Source organism: Mus caroli, unplaced genomic scaffold (assembly GCF_978045245.1).
Source record: "Mus caroli unplaced genomic scaffold, Mus_caroli_1 scaffold_14, whole genome shotgun sequence".
NCBI lineage: Eukaryota > Metazoa > Chordata > Mammalia > Rodentia > Muridae > Mus > Mus caroli.
In genome coordinates this window covers 31,339,842-31,357,995 of record NW_028227269.1, presented here as the reverse complement: position 1 = coordinate 31,357,995, position 18,154 = coordinate 31,339,842, and the positions used below count along the sequence as shown (strand labels likewise).

Genomic DNA, 18,154 nt, shown 5'->3' with positions numbered 1-18,154 from the left:
TCTGCACAAGTTCACACACTTTTGCCAAGTCTATTAATTAATGCTACCAGTTTGACAAAGAATATATTCAATGAGACAAATTTCCTTTGGTTATTTTATACTTCTTTAGCGTGGGGAAAAAAAAATCTAGTTTCACAAATGACAATTACTGATACAATAATAAAATAAAATAATTCACCTTAAAAATCAAATCTAACTCAATTAACATTAAAAATCAAATCCAGGCCCTGCCCTGTGGCAATCGGCAGCATCAGAAAGCCCTGGCAGACTAATTAACTGGTGCCAATACCCCTGACGCCCCAGGAAGCCCAGGGGCATTGATACCAGCAGGGGCTGACTTTCTCTGGGGCTCAGAAGCACATGTGGTTTGTCAGTTCTTCAACTCGAGGTCATCTAGAGAAAGACAGAGTTAAAAAAAAAAAAAAACCAACAATCCCAGGAAGCCTTGGAACCTCATTAATTAGGCTCCCCCGCGTAGCAGTGCAGGGCGGGCGGCTGCCTGTCCCCAACCAGAGTTGGCATCTGGATGTGCACAGAAGGAACGGTGTGCCAGCCAGGACACGCCACGCCTCGCTCCAGGAGCCGGCTCCCACACTCATCTGTTTCGCCGCTCTCTGCTGTAGCTCACACTTCATTAAATTCTACCGCATCACATCAACATGCAAAGCAGCTATTTGAAGGGCATTCAAAACTCTATAATCAGAAAGGGAATAAAGGCTCTGTGAGAAAGGGGTGGGTGAGTGGAGGCCTCTCCTGTCTAGTCAGTGACATCCAGGTTCTTTGGTTCTAAACCATGTTTTTTAAGGCACAGTGACAAAGGAGGCTTGTTTCTGTCTGATGGGTGGGGCGTGGAGCTCTGTGCTCTCTGCTGACAGGCTGGGCACCACCGGCAGCTGCAGAAGCCAGCAAGCTCTAGGATTCCTTCCGCCTTCTATTTTAATTTTAATTTGGAAGCGGGCAGGTCTGCAGCTTTACCAACTTTTCTCTGATGCCTTGTTTTCTACTTTGCATCTATCTGGGGCACAGAAATGGTCTTTTCTTTCTTTGTAATGTTTTAAACTCATTTATTTGGATCCAGTAAGACACCCCAAAGCTGGGAAAGCAGATCTTCACGACGGCTGGGCAGAGATGGCGCCAGCAAGTTGTCCTCTAATGTCCTCACGCATGCCGTGACACATGCATACCCAGCTACCCACAAAATAATAAGCAAAAATATAAATAAGAAAATTTAAAAGCATTCATTTAATCTTTAACCTCCTGATTCCACATGCATAATCAGCCATTGGGTTTAGATTTATTATTTCTGTGATGTAAACATCTTTTGTTTTATTGGCATATAATAATCGTATATAGTACTGGTTTTCATAAAGACATTTTCATTCAAGTACCTAGGGAAATTATCTTGATGAGTAGCTCTGTGCAGGTAGAAATGTCAACTCTGTGTGGCTGGGATTTTATAGAGGCTGCTTCTGGGATTCGTGTGCACACATGCACACATGTGCACACACCCCTTTAGTAGGAAAGAAGTGTAACAGAATCAATACAGGCTTTACCACGATGACTGGGGGTGTTCTGTCTCTTGGCACTGTTTCTCAGGTGTGGACAGTGTCGTCCCCTGGGGTAAACTGTAATGCCTGGAGATGCTTCACTTGTCACAATTAGGGGCAAGACCACTGCTGCTCTTTACATCCAGTAGGTGGTGGCCAGGGAAACTCAACAGCCCAGAAGGCACACAGGTCAGCCCCATTGAAGGCCAATGTCAAAGGCTGCAGAAAGGCCACCTTAACAAATTGGTTATTCTACAAGCAGAACAGCAGGTAAGGCCTGGAAGTCATGTCCAGTCGTTCATTTAGCAAATCCTAAGACTTCATACATGTTCAGCCTAGCCCCCAAATCCAACTCAGTTCCACCTCTTACGTTTTCAGCTACAAGATTCACAAAGGGTTAAAAGCAAAAACTAAAAACAGTAACATGTTGTTTCCCATCACAGAACCAGGCACCCATTGCCTGCCTTCCTGTCCAGGGCATACTTGTGTACACCTCCAGAGAGCACATGCCAGCAGTCTTCTTAGACATGGTCACAGCTCTCTCTCTCTCTCTCTCTCTCTCTCTCTCTCTCTCTCTCTCTCTCTCTCTCTCTCTGTCTCTCTCTCTGTCTCTGTCTCTCTGTCTCTGTCTCTCTCTCTCTCTCTGTCTCTCTCTCTGTCTCTCTCTCTGTCTCTGTCTCTCTCTTTCTCTCTCTCTCTCTCTCTCTCTCTCTCTCTCTCTCTCTCTCTCTCTCTCTCTCGTATAGGTTAGAGCCACCACAGCCCTGCCACAGTGACATCGCCAAGGCCTCCCTCTCCCTCTTCAATGGTTACAAGTGAAAATTCGTTGGGCAGTAACTTCATTAGAGACCTCTGAGGCTTCTCACTCAATGGCAGTTTATATCATCATCATCATCATCGTGTGTGTGTGTGTGTGTGTGTGTGTGTGTGTGTGTGTGTATGTGTGTACACTGTGTGTGTGCACATACCATGTGAAGGCCAGAAGTCAACCTTGGGTGTTTTTCTCAAGAGTTGTCCACCTTATTTTGTCTTATTTTTTTTTTACACGGGGTCTCTCAATTGACATAAAGTTCTTTGAACAGGCTAGGCTGGCTGGCTAAAGGGCTGCAGAGCTCCATCTGTCTCTGTCTCCATAGCCCTGGGATTACAGCTGACATTCCTATATACAGCTCTTTCACGTGGGTTCTGGGGATCAAACCCTGGTCCTCATGCTTGAGTAGCAAACACTTAACAGACTGAGGTATCTCCCCAGCCGCAGAAAAACAGTTTTTAAAAAGCAAACTTTGTTTCATCTCTGTACTATCCATGTGCAAACACGCCCCCTTCAGTCATCAAGGGTGCTACGTAAGATAAACTACAAACCCAGCTGAGGAATAAGGGAACCAACAGAGAGAAAGGCAGAGTGGGCAGAGCAACCTGCCAGCCTCACACGGCTGATAAGAGTCAAAGCTGGAATATAAATCTAGAAACGCTGATATTAGAAAAGCTCCGCACAACCTGTACCCTCTCCCACCAAGCCACAGTTGGGGCTGGACAGCCTAGACAGACAGAGCAGGCTGCTGAGAGGAATTACAATCCCAAGGCCAAGTGAATTGTTTCTGTTTCCTTCTTCCTAGTATCCCAGTGCATCACCTGTGAAGATTTAAACCCCTTGGAATCACTGACCTCTGAGTCGCTGACTGAAAACACTGGACAGACCCTGAGGGTGGGTGGTTCAAGCATGACACCAAACCCAAACCATGCATAAGACACTCTGGAGCAGTGGCCATCCCCATTATCTACGTCTGAGGCACCCTTGGGTCCCAGTACTAGCAGCAGAGAAATGGAGGCTAGTCCTAGGAAACGGGTATTGCAGTACTCCTGTGAGACACAATGGCTCTTGTTAGGGGACCCAGAGATATACTGGTGCTTCGTGGCATTTCTACAGAACTGACACCAGGGCCTAATGAGAATGTAAACCAATATTTGCAAAGTGCAAGCCTCGAGGCTCCCAGCAGATGTAATCACACTCAGGCAGACTACTCCTGTCTCCAAGGCTAGGAAACTGCAGTGAATCACAGGCGTGAGCCACGGGCTGACCTCAGAGTGGCATCCCCGGAGACAGCAGGAGCGAAGACAGGAAGCACTTGGCTAAAGTGGTTTTCCCATTTTTCATAAGAAACTTTCAACTTCATAAAAAAAGGGCCCCATTTTATTGACAATAAAAGCTAACCTTTATTTCCTTACTCCATGCCAGCAAAGTATACATTTCTTTTTCCTATCCTCACAGTAGTTCTGCAGAGTAGAAGCTGGCATTCCTACTTCAGAGGTGGGGAGAACCAGGCTCGAAAAGAAAGGTATGGTAATTAACCCAAGGCTGCACACTAGCAAGTATGAGTCAGGAGTTAACCTCCAAAACTCAATGAGTTCCCTTTGATGCCATTTTATTTTTTCATATGGTGTCATAAAAGATGTGGCAGAGCGTCATACTAGCATGTAGAAATGTGCAGGGTGAAGTCATGGGGTGCTGAGCACAGGTGCTTCTGTGTTGTAGAACTGGCTGTACCCCTGGCCTGTGACTGCATGGACCCTCTCAGACTATCTCAGTTCTGTCCCCCAGGGGGGTTGTAGAGGTGCCATTGTGCACCGATTCAATGCACTGGGCTTTGCTGATTAGTACCATCTCTAGCCCTAGTCCAGTGGGACTGAAAATTCCAATCCTCTCCTAGTGTCTGGTGTTCTTTGAGTATCAGCCCTTATGCTGAAACTGGTATGACAAGCATATAATCAGATGTGAGTACTGAATAAGAAATAGTTTTCATCTACCAGTTTCTGACAAGGACACACAACCACAGCCATATGTGCATACCCAGAAACAAAAACACACACACATACACACACACATATAAAAGACACAAGCACACTTTTTATTTTTCAATTTAGATTCAATGACCTGGGCTGGAGAGATGGCTCAGCGGTTAAGAGCACTGACTACTCTCCCAGAGGTCCTGAGTTCAATTCCCAGGAACCACATGGTGGCTCACAACCATCTATAATGAAGTCTAGTGCCCTCTCTTGGCTTGCAGGCATAAATGCAGGGAGAACACTGAATACATAATAAATAAATAAATAAATAAATAAATAATAATAATAATAAAAGACTAGATTGAATGACCTGTACACCAAGATCATGACTGTCGGCTTGTATCCAAGATAGTGCTTTCCCCCTTTGTAAAGCATCTGAGGGTGCCGGGCATGCAGAAGTGCAAAGGATATTCCTAGCACTGACAGACAACGGCAGGCTAGGAGGTGGCACGTGAACAAAGGTTTATGGACATCAGGATGAAGGAATTCTCCCCAACCGTCCACTCATGGTGGGCAACGCAGAAAGACACCATGAAGGGAGGAGAAGGAAATGGACTCCAAGTGTCACTGCCCCAAATCATGCAGACATCGAGGGAAATCCTGAATCATTTTCGCATTATCTACAAAGCCTGTTATTTCCACTACATGAACACATTTCAAGTGATACTAGAGAGCTCTGGTAGCGGGCTTGGGGGAGTTAGATAAGGCCTAGTGGGTGGGGCTTGAGGCCCCGCCAAGTTTTCTCCCTCAATGGCCACTTTCCATAATGCAGTCATAGTTTGCATGGGGTTTCCCATAGACAGACTGTGAGGGACAACGGGCTATGTAGGCACTTCCCTCACTCTGAGAAGCCACCTGCACTCGAAACCAGGCTCTCTTCTGTCTTGCTTTGAGACTTTGGACACAGCACCCAACCTCTTCAGCTCAGGCTTCCTCAACTCCGAAATGGGTGTAACATTCACACCCACTCCACAGGGCTGCTGAAAGGGTTGTGTTTTCAAAGATATGCAAAGCGCTTGGCACGCTGCCCAGCACTTAGCACAATGGCACCCTTATTAACTCACTGAAAACGGCAAGGCTCCTCACACAAGGTAAAGTCGGAAGAAGGAGGAAGAAGCTGTGCTGGGCTTGTTCCTTCTGGAGATCAAACTCTTCTCAGGCAAGCTGGAGAAGCGCTCAACAGCGGACTTACAACTCCATCTCAGGAACACTATTACAACAGAAGGCTTACTGCTCCCATCTCTGAAAGTTCCACACTGAAATCCTGACATGGTATTGGAAGGTGGGGCCTTTGAGAGGCAATTATATCATAAGATGTAGAGACCTCGAGGCTGGGATTTGTACCCTCATAAAGGAGGCTCCAGGGAGCCCTTGCTCTCTTCCTGCCAAGTGAGAATACAGTATTAAGAAGCTAGCTGGCAAGCACTAGAATACGGTCCTCAGCCAGGCGGTGGTGGCGCATGCCTTTAATCCCAGCACTCGGGAGGCAGAGGCAGGCAGATTTCTGAGTTCAAGGCCAGTCTGGTCTACAAAGTGAGTTCCAGGACAGCCAGGGCTATACAGAGAAACCCTGTCTCGAAAAACCAAGAAAAAAAAGAAAAGAAAAGAAAAAAAAGAAAGAAAACGGTCCTCACAAACACCGTCCGATGGGGGTGTCCTGCTTAAGATACTGTGGCTATGTGCGATTTAAAATCTGCTCCCCCAGAGACTGGCTGTAGTTCTGACTTGCACCTCGCTTTCTCTCTGGCCCCTGAGAAACGTGGGCTGTGTGTTACTGGAGCACACAGCTGGAAGACCGAGTGACACTTCTTTGCCTTGGTTTGCTGAGTTATGGTTATGTCCCTAAGGCTCTTGGTCAGCTGGTTGAGCTAAAGCTCAGTGCAGCCCGGGCTTCGAGGGATGACGTCAGAAAACCCAGAGCTCCAAACTAATTTTCTGCCTCTGCTCATAACAGGTGGCCACCACGGCACTGGCTTTCTTCCTAGGCTGAGTTCCAAGCCCAGCACTGAAAGCCAGAGGGTTCGGAGGCTATACATCAGCTACACCAAGCCTCCTCTGCTGGTGTCCCTGTCCCTGAGGAAGATTCTGCATGATGGTGAGGCCCTCGCTCCTTTCTGGATCCTTCCATCAAAGACTGCCTTCAAGCTCAATTTCCCAGTAACAGTTCTGATGGTTTACAATTGAGTGTCAGCCTTACCAGGGCTGGGGCTTGCCTCTGTTCCCAGCAGCATCAGAGCACACAGAGCAGCATTACAGTCCTAGGAATGACTGGGAGATGAGCACAGGACAATCTGGAGTCCTCATGATTAATCAAACACACCAAAGCAATACTCCACAGCACTCCACAGAGCCACAGGCTGAGTGGGGCCTCCTTGACACTACCACACTTTAGACGGTTTACCTGTCGCCTCAGATAGTAGCATCACTGCTGGGCCTGACAAGTTCTCTTCAGAAAGGTGAGCCCTTTTTTCTCTTCGAGGCAGAAGAGGACCACTTGCTACAGGACACTAAACAAGGTCGGCTTGTGCTGGATGCATGCTTAGTCTGTTTGTGCTCACACTGCCAGAAGTGAACATCCCAGCATGGAAGTACACACATAAGTCACCTCCTTATTTGTCATGGAAGAGACAAATACAGAGCCGAATCCACCTGTCATCAGAACCCTCTGCAGACTGCTTCATAGAAGTCCTTCTCTTCCTTGGTCTAGCTCAAAACTGTGCCCGCCAAAGTTTGGATTCGCTGCCTACTTCATTAGAAGCGCAAACCACACCTACAGTTGGCACACAGCTTTTATCTATATGTAGATATCATAGACACATTACCGAGGCTCATCTATTTTGACTACCCAAACACATTTACTTCTTTTGTTTCACGACTACTTATCACAGCATGGTTGAACCTAAAAGGGGAGGGGAAGTCAGAATACGGTGCGAGAAAGGGGAAACACGTGTCTTTTACAAACGCACACTCAACATTATAACTGCTACTTTTGTTCAAGTGTAATGCTGACTATGCTATGGAAACAGCAGCAGAGGGGCATCCAGATCCCGTTATCACAAGGGGTCATGGTGAAATAAGACTAGAAAACACTCTCGGACTCACAGCATGTGACAGCCGTGGGAACCATCTGGTCTAACTCCTGGTAAAAATACGGAAACAGCCACCTAGAGAGATTAAATGGCTTCTTGTCTAAGGTCAGAGAGCTGTTTAGCAGTGCCACGTGGCTTTTATCTGTCCTCATTCCCACCTGTATTGAATGGTGTACACAGTTTGCCGCTGACACTCAGGGAAGAAAAAAAATGAGCTCTTAAGCACACTTTCCAAAGGTGTGTGTGTGTGTGTGTGTGTGTGTGTGTGTGTGTGTATGTGTGTGTGTGTGTGTGTTGAAAGGACAGCAGAATAGGATGTTTCACCTACATCCTGGGAGCAGCATCCAATGCCAGGCACACTGTGCCACCTGTGGCTCCAGCCCTCCCTTGTGTGTGCTCAGGGGGAGAAAATGCCAGGCTGCAAGAGGAGGGGGAGCTTCCTCAAGCCACTGTTCTCCCCTCCTGGCTACCTGCTGAGGCACCAGTGTGCACAATGGTTTCTGGTTAGTCCCATCTACCAAGGCATGCTACAGGCTTTCTCCTGTTTGCTCTGACAGGAAGGAGCCTGTGAGCAAGAGGACTGAGCCCCTACCAGGTCCTCTGTGTGCAGAGGCAGCAGCCCCCGGCCCATGTCCCCACAGCCTTGGACTGAAACAGACACCAGGCCACCCAGCTGGGAGCCCATGCATCCACCAGGTGCAGGAGTCCACTTACCGCAGTGCGACTGGAAGACCTGGGGCTTGACGACCTGATTGCAGGCACTGCACACGACCAGATAGAAGTCATCATGTGCTGGATAATGGCCAAATAGGTGCATATCTGTGGGGGGGAGGGGGGGGACAAAGCAATTAAGTCTCAGAGGAGATACAGTTTCCTCTTGGAATTTCTTCCAAGGAAAGATTTTTCAAAAGACACACATAGGAAGTCAATCCTCTTTACAGACAGGGAGCACAGCTTGTCACCACATTGCTACCCAAATTGCTTTGAAGCAAAGGCCTTCAGGAATCTCTGTTTCGCTCCTGGAAGTCAACTATGATAATTAACCAACCTGGTCAGCAGGGGTGGAGCTCCTGAGCCACCAAGGAGAGGAATGACAGAGACAAAGCCACAGTTCTGCCTTTATTGCAGGACTGAGGGGTTTAGCCCCCAGGTAAGCACAGAAGCAAGAACAGAGCTGGGGTGAAAGAGAAAATCACCACAGCCTCAGGTGAGAGGCACACCATGCGCAGAGGGCTCTTCTGAATGAGCAGCCTCTTCACCACCACCAGGATTTGAGTTTGCCACTGTTCATCTGGTAAATAATCAATGGGTACCTGATTACGCCAGGTACTGTGTTAGGAGCCGGGGGAAGAGCGAGGTTGCTGCTCCTGCAGCTTATGGTGGCCGAAAGGTGAGGCATGAATCAGATAGCGCCACACGGGGCGTCATTGGTGTGGTGGTGACAACGTATGGCGTGCTAAGGAAGCTATAGATGTGTAGGCCAAGGTAAGGATGTCCATCTTGATATTAACGACAAAAGGGACCTCCTGAGTGTTTCGAAGCAGAGTTGTAAATCGATCAGACCGCTGCTGTGAAAACCAAATCCGTGATGGGGCATTCACCTGAGACACGAACGGCTTTGTCTACCCACAACCTGTACAAAAGTGCACACACCAATGTTTTTCCTAATAGGCAGTAAGTAAAAACCCAAGTGTTCGTCAACAGATGAATGGATAAACAAAAGACAGACTATCGTCCACCTACAAACAGGAATGAGGTATGTTGCATGCTACAACATGGGCAACCCTGAAAACACCAAAGGGAAAGGAAGCAGATGCAAGATGTCATGTTCTGTAGGCTTCCATTTGGGTGAAATGTCCAGAGTAGGCAAATCTACATAGACAAGGAAGTGCTTGCCTTGGGCTTATGGGAGGTGATGGCCATAGGGTGGAGGGCTTATTGGGGACAATGGAAATTTCCTAAGATTGCTAGTGGTAACACTTGCAAGACACCGAAGCCGTGGATTTACACACTTTAAATGGGGTATTTGTATGGTATTCAAAAGTACATCTCCATAAAACTGTCAAGCAAATAAAGGCCAGTCCCAAGAAAACCTGCGGTCACATCTCGTGTACGACTCAGATATAGAAGGGCCCAGGAGGACTCCACCATCAAACTCTTCACTGACTGACCCCAGGTAAGTCACTCGGGCCCTGGCAATGTAAGCATGGACATGCCTCTCCTGTGCCCTTCCCACCCAGCAGCCTACTTACCAGACGCATCCTGTGTCTTTACTGAACTGCCCACCCCACCCCATCCCCAAACATGTGAGAGCTTCTCCAAATTCTAGCTCAGGCCAGAAGAATGAGCTGGGCTCCTCGTACTATAGGCAGCCAGCCACCCAAAAAGCAAGCAGCCCAAAGACTGCCTTTCAGCACTGTGCACTGCATGCCTTTTTCCCAGGCAGGCCTGTTGTCGCTTCAACAGCTATGGAGGCAGCACTGTTACCTGGGTTAAGGAACAAAACCCTTCCCTTCCGTGGAGGAGGCCAGGAGACTCAGTCCTACAGCGAGGACTGGAGATTCCAGCTGAAGGGAATCTCTACCTTGGGCGTGCTTCCAGGGGAGTTGTGGTCTGTTACTAACCCCCATGGGGAATGGTCTCTGCACCTCCACTTATAAGAGATCATACCGCTGCCAGGCTCCTCAGAGGAGCATTGTTAGTCAGAGCTCAAGAGGAAGACCCAGAGGAGGAGAGGCCTGTGATGGGCCCACCCAAGATGCAGGCCTCAGTCTGAGCTACAGGTTCCCCATATGGGCACATCACCTTCTGAGTGCTAACTGCCAACACCCTTCTGGCTTTTTAGGTTGCTTATTTTTAGTGTGTGTGTGTGTGTGTGTGTGTGTGTGTGTGTGTGTGTTTCACCCATAGGGTTTTCGTTTTGTTTTGGTAGTGGTGTTTTTTTTAAGACAGGGCTTCTCTGTGTAGCCCTGGCTGTCCTATAACTTGCTCTGTAACCAGGCTGGCCTTGAACTCACAGAGATTTGCCTACCTTTGCTTCCCAAGTGCTGGGATTAAAGGTGTGTGCAACCACTAGCTATCATGACCCATGTCTTTTGAAGATATATTTGCAAAACACAGAAAGGTGAAAGAAGCTATGTATGTGTGTGCGTCTCTGTAGTTACTATACATATGTCTGCAGTTATGTGGCGATCAGTGCTCAACCTAACTTCGATGTCATTTCTCAGGTTCCATTCTTTTTTTTTTGAGACGGGTCTCTCTGGAGTTTGCCATGTAGGTTAAGCTGAGTACCCAGCAAGTCCATCTTCCCAGTGTTGAATTACACTCTCCACAGTGTTCGGCTTCTTCTGTGGGTTCCTGAAATGGAACTTAGAGTCTAGCACATTTGTGCCAAGCATCTTACTCCCTGAGCAATCTCTGCATCTCTACAAAAAGATTTTTAAAAATTACTGGCAGCTGGGCAGTGGTGATGCACATCTTAAATCTCAGCCCGCAGGAGGAAGGGGCAGCTGGACCTTTGAGTTCAAGGCCAGCCTACAGAGTGATCTCTGGGACAGCCAGGGCTACACACAGAAATCTGGTCTTAAAAACCAAAAACAAGTTACTGGTGATCTTTACTAGCATATTGCATCTTTTTCAATGACATTTCCTACCTGGTGCATGCTTGTTAAATCTTAACAGACTAAGTTATAGAGGAATAAGAGGATTTTATTAATCAAAACATACAAAAAAAATCTAAAGCCTATCTGGACTAAGCATTACCAAAAATGTCTCAAATGCCCCGTGAGCTAGCAGCTGTAACAGCTGCTGGGACGCTTCAACTAGACCATGCAAGGTGTGAGGAGTGTGTCCCTGAGAGTCTGGTGTCACGCCTCATGATCAACACTCAATGCCCAATTCTTTAGTATTCTCAGAGATCTACACAGACCACGTCCATCTCCTCACTGCTACACACACACACACACACACACACACACACACACACACACACACACACCTACCTGCTGGGTCACTGTCAAAGGTAATGATTATGCAGTTTAGTGTGTGCCCCGCCCCTGGCTCTTCTGCAATAGGAATGTTCTTGCATTCCCTCTGCAACTCTTTCAGTTTCGCACTGCTCAGCTTTGAGCATGTTTCCTGTGAAGAGGGGAAGGACCTGCTTGTCTACCTGCTTATGCCTCAGTAAAGTCAACTTCAGGGCTTGTCTGCAGGCTGCACAGGTTCTGAGATGCAGGAGACCTTCTAGCAGACACAGAATAAGGTACTTGGATTCTAAAAGACACACACACACACTTACTTCACATAACTAGCTGGTGTTAAAGTAAATGTGCTGTTTGATTAAAGTAATAAGGGTCAAGGATGAAGGAGAGAAGACAGGATAGAAAAGTAGTGTGCTGTGTGCAGGGCATAATGCTAGCTACTCAGTATTCTCTCTCTCAATTTATCCCCTAAGCAAAACACTGAGTGAAAACCAAACCAAAACAAAACAGTGTTGTGCTGATGTGGGCTTGTACTAGTGTTTAAGAACATGCATGTCTGCCTAGCTCCATGTTCGAAGTTGTTACTGAGGTAGTTTGAAATCAGCCCCAAGGGAACGTTTACACCTTGAAAATAGGTAAACAGTATGATCCAGACCTTTGCTTTTGGAGGGCTTGTTGTTAAACATTTACCCCCTCAATCCCGAACATGGATGGGCAAAAGTAAGAAAGGTAAAATGTTCTATGTTCCACACCTAATGGTAGCCTCCACGTACACGCTAAGATACACCCTTTGGAGTCTGTGATATGTAAACATTATCCATTACTCTTCATCAAGTACCTGTGAGGTCAACACTTTACTTTCTAAGCAAATGAATAAAGGTAAAAGCAATTTGCTAGAGTTCCTAAGGCAGGGTGAGATTACAGGCCAATGACTCCAAAAGCAGTGGTTTGTTTTTTGTTTTTTCTTTTTGCCTTTAGCAAAATGCTGCGTCTTTAATAACAGAGCAAGGTCCCATTTTACAGATGGGGATATCAATGTGGAAGGCTCTACTCTTTGAATATGGTTTTTCCTAAGACTGACATGAAATTCTATTGCTTTTGTGGCAGTGTTGGGGTGAGTGGGGCCTAGGGGTCAGAATGAACACTGTGTTCATTCTGTTATGGCCTTAATTATGGTTATGGCCTTAATTATTATCCCAAGAATTTCTTGGGCCAGATGGGCACTTTCATCACTTCCTGGCCGACTCTCAGGCTCTCACCTGAACTTCCTCCATCACAGATAGCAGGGGGAGGGGTAGGGCCAGATCTCAATAGATGCAAAGTTTGGGGTAATAAAATGTTTTCTATGAAGCTGAAAGGATGACTCTGTTTCCCTGAGCAACCGATAAACTGCTTTCAAAGTCGATACTAAGAAAGAAATGGGCAGAATGAGGTTAGTGTTTTGTTCAAGATAAATAGCTTTCTAAGGACAATTCTTTTGCTAAGTAAAGTTGTATGTGTGTGTAAACCAGTTTACAGCCAATATTCTCTTGTTCCAAATGGCTGCGTTCAGCAAAGGGGCAGGAGGCATCTCGTTCACGATCTATCTGTACAGCACTTGTTGCTGAGATGGGAAGAGGGCTGCTTTTGTGGGTATGAGATCAGAATAGATGCTGCACACTTTTGAATTTGCCCCTGGACACCTTCCAAAGCTCTGGCATTAAGAAGCAACAACAACTGGAGAAGGCTGGAAAGATGAAACTCAGCAAGAATGGAGGAAGGGCAGGATTCCTCCTCTGCCGTGGGGATCCCATGCGAAGTTCAGGATCGACGGGGAAGCCACCAGGAATAGAAAGCTTTGAAGACAGCCAAACAGCTTCCTGGCAATCGATGCTACCTGTGCTCAGGAGAGAAAAATCTCACAGTGGGGAAAAAGAAGACAACAAAACAGACAACCTGGAAGTTGTGCTCCATGGAAGAAATATTAAGTCCCTAGGAAATGGCCTTCAGTTTCCCCAAAAGTCTTTCCGGGTTGTGAAAGTTTTCTAGGCATAAGAGGAATTACAAAATGTCGAGGTGGCACATGCTACACACACACACACACATACACACATATACTATAGCACATTGAAAACAATTTTACAACATTTAAACCTGCTTCCCTTTTAAATTTTACTCTAAAAATATTGTTATGAAAATAAATGTTAATTTCAACACATTAAGCTTCTTCAGAAGGTAGGTGTGGGCCAAACATAAAAAGTTTACCTCTTACTCTGGGCAGCAAGGATACAAACAGGTACTTAGAGACAGCCACTTAACTATGGAGACCAAGGAGCTACACGAACCCCCCGAAGTCTTCCTCAGACTTTAAAAACACAGTGTCTGGTGGCTCTACCCTGAAGTTGGCACCCCAAGTTCAACGGCTGGCTCTACCATTTGGCATGATAATGCCTTCAGAGCTGTGTTGCTGCCTCTGGAATAGAATGGCGTATTTGTGAAACAGCAGGCACAGAATGGAGATTTCTCTGGTCCTCTTTTCTCTTAGAGCTCACCTGACCCCTTCCCTGGGGAAATGTCTTCCCTTCACTCCGGCATAGCCTCACTCAGCAGTGAGAACAGGACTTCCTGCCTCATTGCTCTGACTCCCACCACGGTGAGGTCTTCTGGAAGCCAGGATCCGTGGTGCACTGCTCTTGAGATCTTCAGTGGCCAGACAGCCAGGCACACAGTAGCTGCTTAATCAATGCTAATCCATCAACCAGGTTGGGGTTCCCAAGAAGATGATTTATCTCTCATCCTCCTTCATCTTCTCTCTCGAAGGGGATGTAGCAAATGATAATAAATTGCCCTAATAACCATGTTGTTATCTACATTACAAGGTCAATAATTTTATCAATTCATTCATTCTGCACATGCCTTGGAAGACGAGTACTTTGTGAAGCTAAGGAAGTTGCAGGTGGGCCACATTCATGGAGAAATGGTTTGTGCCCATCTCACCATGAAAAGTGTGCAAATAGCTGGGCCCTTAGAGGACAGACAGTCACTGTGGCTTCCTGCTCTCAGCCTTGGCAGGGGCCCCCTTGGATCTGGCACTAGGAGTGGGCTTGGGTGTTCCACTTTTTTATATCCTGATTCAGACTGCTCTTTACTTCAAGACCACGTGTGATCCGAGCCATGGACTATCTAGACTTTTCCAGTCTTTTCTGTCTTAGCTCTAACCTGGGCCAGCACATAGTCAGGTTCAGTTCAGGGTACACAGAGTTAGTCTGAGCCCAGCCTGGCAGAGAATATGACTGGCCAGCTGGGCAGCAAAGACCTTGGCAGCTAGGAGATTCATTCTGTAAAGGACTCCCCCTTGCCTATACCTCACAAATCTGACAATAGAAATGTTCTGGATGCAAAACCAGCCCTGGCTCCTGCAAGGACTCACAGAGCCATCAGGCTTCTCCCATCCACTCAAACCCTTATCCTTCAGCCTAGTACACTGGTAGCTCCGGGCCTGACAGTCTCTGCACTAAGCCTTCAGGACAGAGGAGGCACACAAAAACACTACGGCAGGTTTCTGGGGTGCGCTGGCCAAGGTTTCTGTTACAACAGGACTACTTGAGCTTAGAGGTTAGCTGTGTAGACAGACAGCCCTATTCCCCCACCCCCACCTCCCTTGTCAAGTTGGTCTCAGAGTCCATGACCTGTGTGAAGGCCAAGGACAGGTAGGCACAGCATGTTCAGCCCAGGGCCTGCCTGTTGATGGAAGCTGCTGCACAGTTCAGTGTAACTTAATCAGAGGAGAAAGAAGCAACAGCTTATGGGGTGAGAGCGCTTAGCCCCTTTGGTCTGGCTTTCTTGCTGAGGGTACTTTAAGAATTGAGTAGAGAGTTCTATAATACTTTCTCATCACCGGGCCCCACCCCCTTTCTTCTTTCTGCTCCATTTACATGTTCACGCTTATATTGTCTTTCAGGATGACAGCTGGGAGAGATTTTTTTTCTCAACTCTTGTTCTATAGGCCTTAAGTGAATATGTGTGTGTGTGTGTCTGTGTGTTCCTTACTCCAATCCCTAATGTGCAGAAAACTATAAGAGCTTGTTTGTATGAGGCCAGTTTCCAGCAAATTCTGGGGTGATTTCTACCACCTCCACATGGTGTGCTTCCCGAGTTCTGGTTGGGTCTTCTGACACAGACTGTGATGTCTTCCCTGTTCCTATCCTTCATCTGCACCCTGAAGAGACCTTTGTGAAGTTGACAGATGAACCATATTTCAACGAACAGGGCAGTAGGTTTGGGAACCAGGAAATAATGGTTCCCATGTTTTTCCTTACAAAACAGGTTATGATCTGCTGTGATTTCAATGTACCACCCCCAAAATGCTCAAAATGCTTGAAACACAATCCTAGTACAACATTGTAGATCCCTTAGAGGTGAGTGGGTTACCAGGTTGGAGAACAAACAGTGCTAGCACAGCGGTGTGATAGTTATTGCGGGAATCCGTTCCTGACAAAGGGACACGTTCCGACTCTTCCTCCTCCTCCCCCTCCTCCTCCTCCTCCTCCCCTTCCTCCTCCTCCTCTTTCTCCTCCTCCTCCTTCTCCTCCTCCTCCTCCACCTCCTACTCCTCCTTTCTCCTCTTCTTCCTCCTCCTCCCTCCCTCCCTCCCTCCCTCCCTCCCTCCCTCCCTCCCTCCCTCCCCCCTCCCTCCCCACCTCCCTCCCTTGCCCACTCCATTCCCAAAGTGCCTTGTTGCCTTCCCTCCTTACACTGTGGTCCAGTCCAGCAGGAAGGCCCTCAAGATCTTGGGGCCCCTGACCTGGGGCTTCCAAGCCTCTAGACCCATAAGAAATAAATGACTCTATAAATCAGTCAGTCTGTGATAATTCCATTATAACAACAGAAAAGGCACTAAGACATGGCCAAAAAGGATTCTCAGGCCAAACACGACTGTGCTATTAGAACCCCTTAAGTGGTTCATGGGGAAATCAATGGTGACATCTGCTTTCATGCCTGCTCATAAAGGACACGTCTCTCTCTCCTAACTGGGACTGGGAGATGGACTAACTGGCTCTCTAAGTTCCTTTTTGGCTCTTTAGTTATGTTAGATGGTCCAAAAGGAAGAGTGCCAAGAAAAGGTGGGTGAGGCAGGGGACGGGGACATGCCCATTGCAGCACAGAAAATCTCTAGGAAGAGCAATGGACATAAAATCAGAGTGGCTCACTCGTGAGAGGAGTTAGAGCAGCTCTCTATCTGCTTAATCACCCCGCCATCTCTGTCTGCGCCACGGGAAGCATCAGATGATTTAAACACTGTGATTCTGAGCTGCATTTAACTTGGTCTCCACCTGTTTTATTGCTACACTTTGGGGGGAAAGAAAAAAGTAAGACAAAGTTTTAATATCAATCACTCAATTAAAATTTAAAAACTAAACTAAATGAGACAGCCAATAACAAGTGAATTCAGCTGGTCCTCAGGGCTAAAATACAGCTCCGGAGAACCTTGACTGGGCTGAGGCACAATGTCACTTGTCTTCCATGTCACAGATCTCTAGCATGCATTCAGTGTCAGGTGGGATTCTGGGAGGACTTCCATGCAAAGCAACAGAATCTAGACTTCCTCTGACATCTTTAAGCAAAAAATGATCTTTTTGTTTAAAAAAAAAAAAATGGCTGCATGAGGTCGGCCATCTTGTGTCATGTCCTTATGTGCTGAGAGGTACACAATGTATACAAGACAGAACAGTCAGGGACAGATGGCCAGCTGCCTGTTAAAGGCAAGCCCACGCCATTTTGAGGACTTCCACAGTCCTGCTAAGACAAGGTCTTGGAAGGAAGCCATTCTCTCTGGTTCTACTACCATCACTGATAAATGTGCCCAAAGGCCTCCAGAGGAGCTAGACAATATCTATCCACTAGATACACACACAACTCTTGTCCCTACATGATAATGTAAAAGATTTCCTGAATGTCAGAAATCAGAAGTTTGTGTAAGTAGAGTCCACGAAGAAGCCTGTGGGTAGCTCATGAACGCAGGAGCGTTGACATGACAAGTCCTTCTCTAGTAACATTGTGTGATGGTAGGCTCATCTATTACGTTATCACTAATAAAGCCATCCAAAAAACATGTGACCGTGACTAGTAGCTCACACAGTCAAGAAAGCGTGAGCCAGAAAATCCTCTCCATCACTTCAGATATTCTTTCCCTGGCTCCATGATGGAAGTCTACCTCAGAGCTCCTTTTGCAAATGGAAACACAATGAAGGGATACTCTACAAGACTCTGTGAAGTGGAATCCAGGAACAATGGGTGGTCCCAGATATTCCTGATAAGTTCATAGCACTGGAGAGCTGACCCCTATGTGGAAGGTCCTTGGCAAAAGACTCTTGATGTGATGGTACTTGTGAGTGTCCCCAAGCAGAGAACAGAAGTAGGTTGTGGCTGTGGTTTATCTCCAAACTGGCAAGGCAATGGCTCAACCCTCCCCCCCTTCCCCAGACAGCCATTAGTCCAGGCTGTAGAAGACTCCAAGCACCCTTCAAGATCACAATGGTGCTGCCAGGACTCAGGGGGTAAATGTGCCATTTGGCTCCATCAAGAGAAGTCTGTCCACTCAGCAGAGCCAGTGGCCAGTGGCAAGGATCTATTCAATAGCTCTGAATTAGTGCGCAAAGCACTTAGTCTCTTGGGACAGTTGGATGTGGGGTATCCCAACATCTTAAGGCAAGAC

The 18,154-nt window shown here is 47.0% G+C and overlaps 1 protein-coding gene across 10 annotated transcripts in view; it reads right to left on the bottom strand.

Annotated features, from left to right (window-relative positions):
- The window catches only part of Atxn7l1 (ataxin 7 like 1), a 222,214-nt gene that overhangs the window by 143,021 nt on the left and 61,039 nt on the right, over window positions 1-18,154 (bottom strand). For all 10 annotated transcript variants that reach the window (XM_085830291.1, XM_021178814.3, XM_029484852.2 and 7 more), the window contains one exon: window positions 8,195-8,299. In XM_085830291.1, coding sequence (XP_085686417.1) covers window positions 8,195-8,299 — 105 coding nt within the window. The remainder of the gene's footprint in view (window positions 1-8,194; window positions 8,300-18,154) is intronic.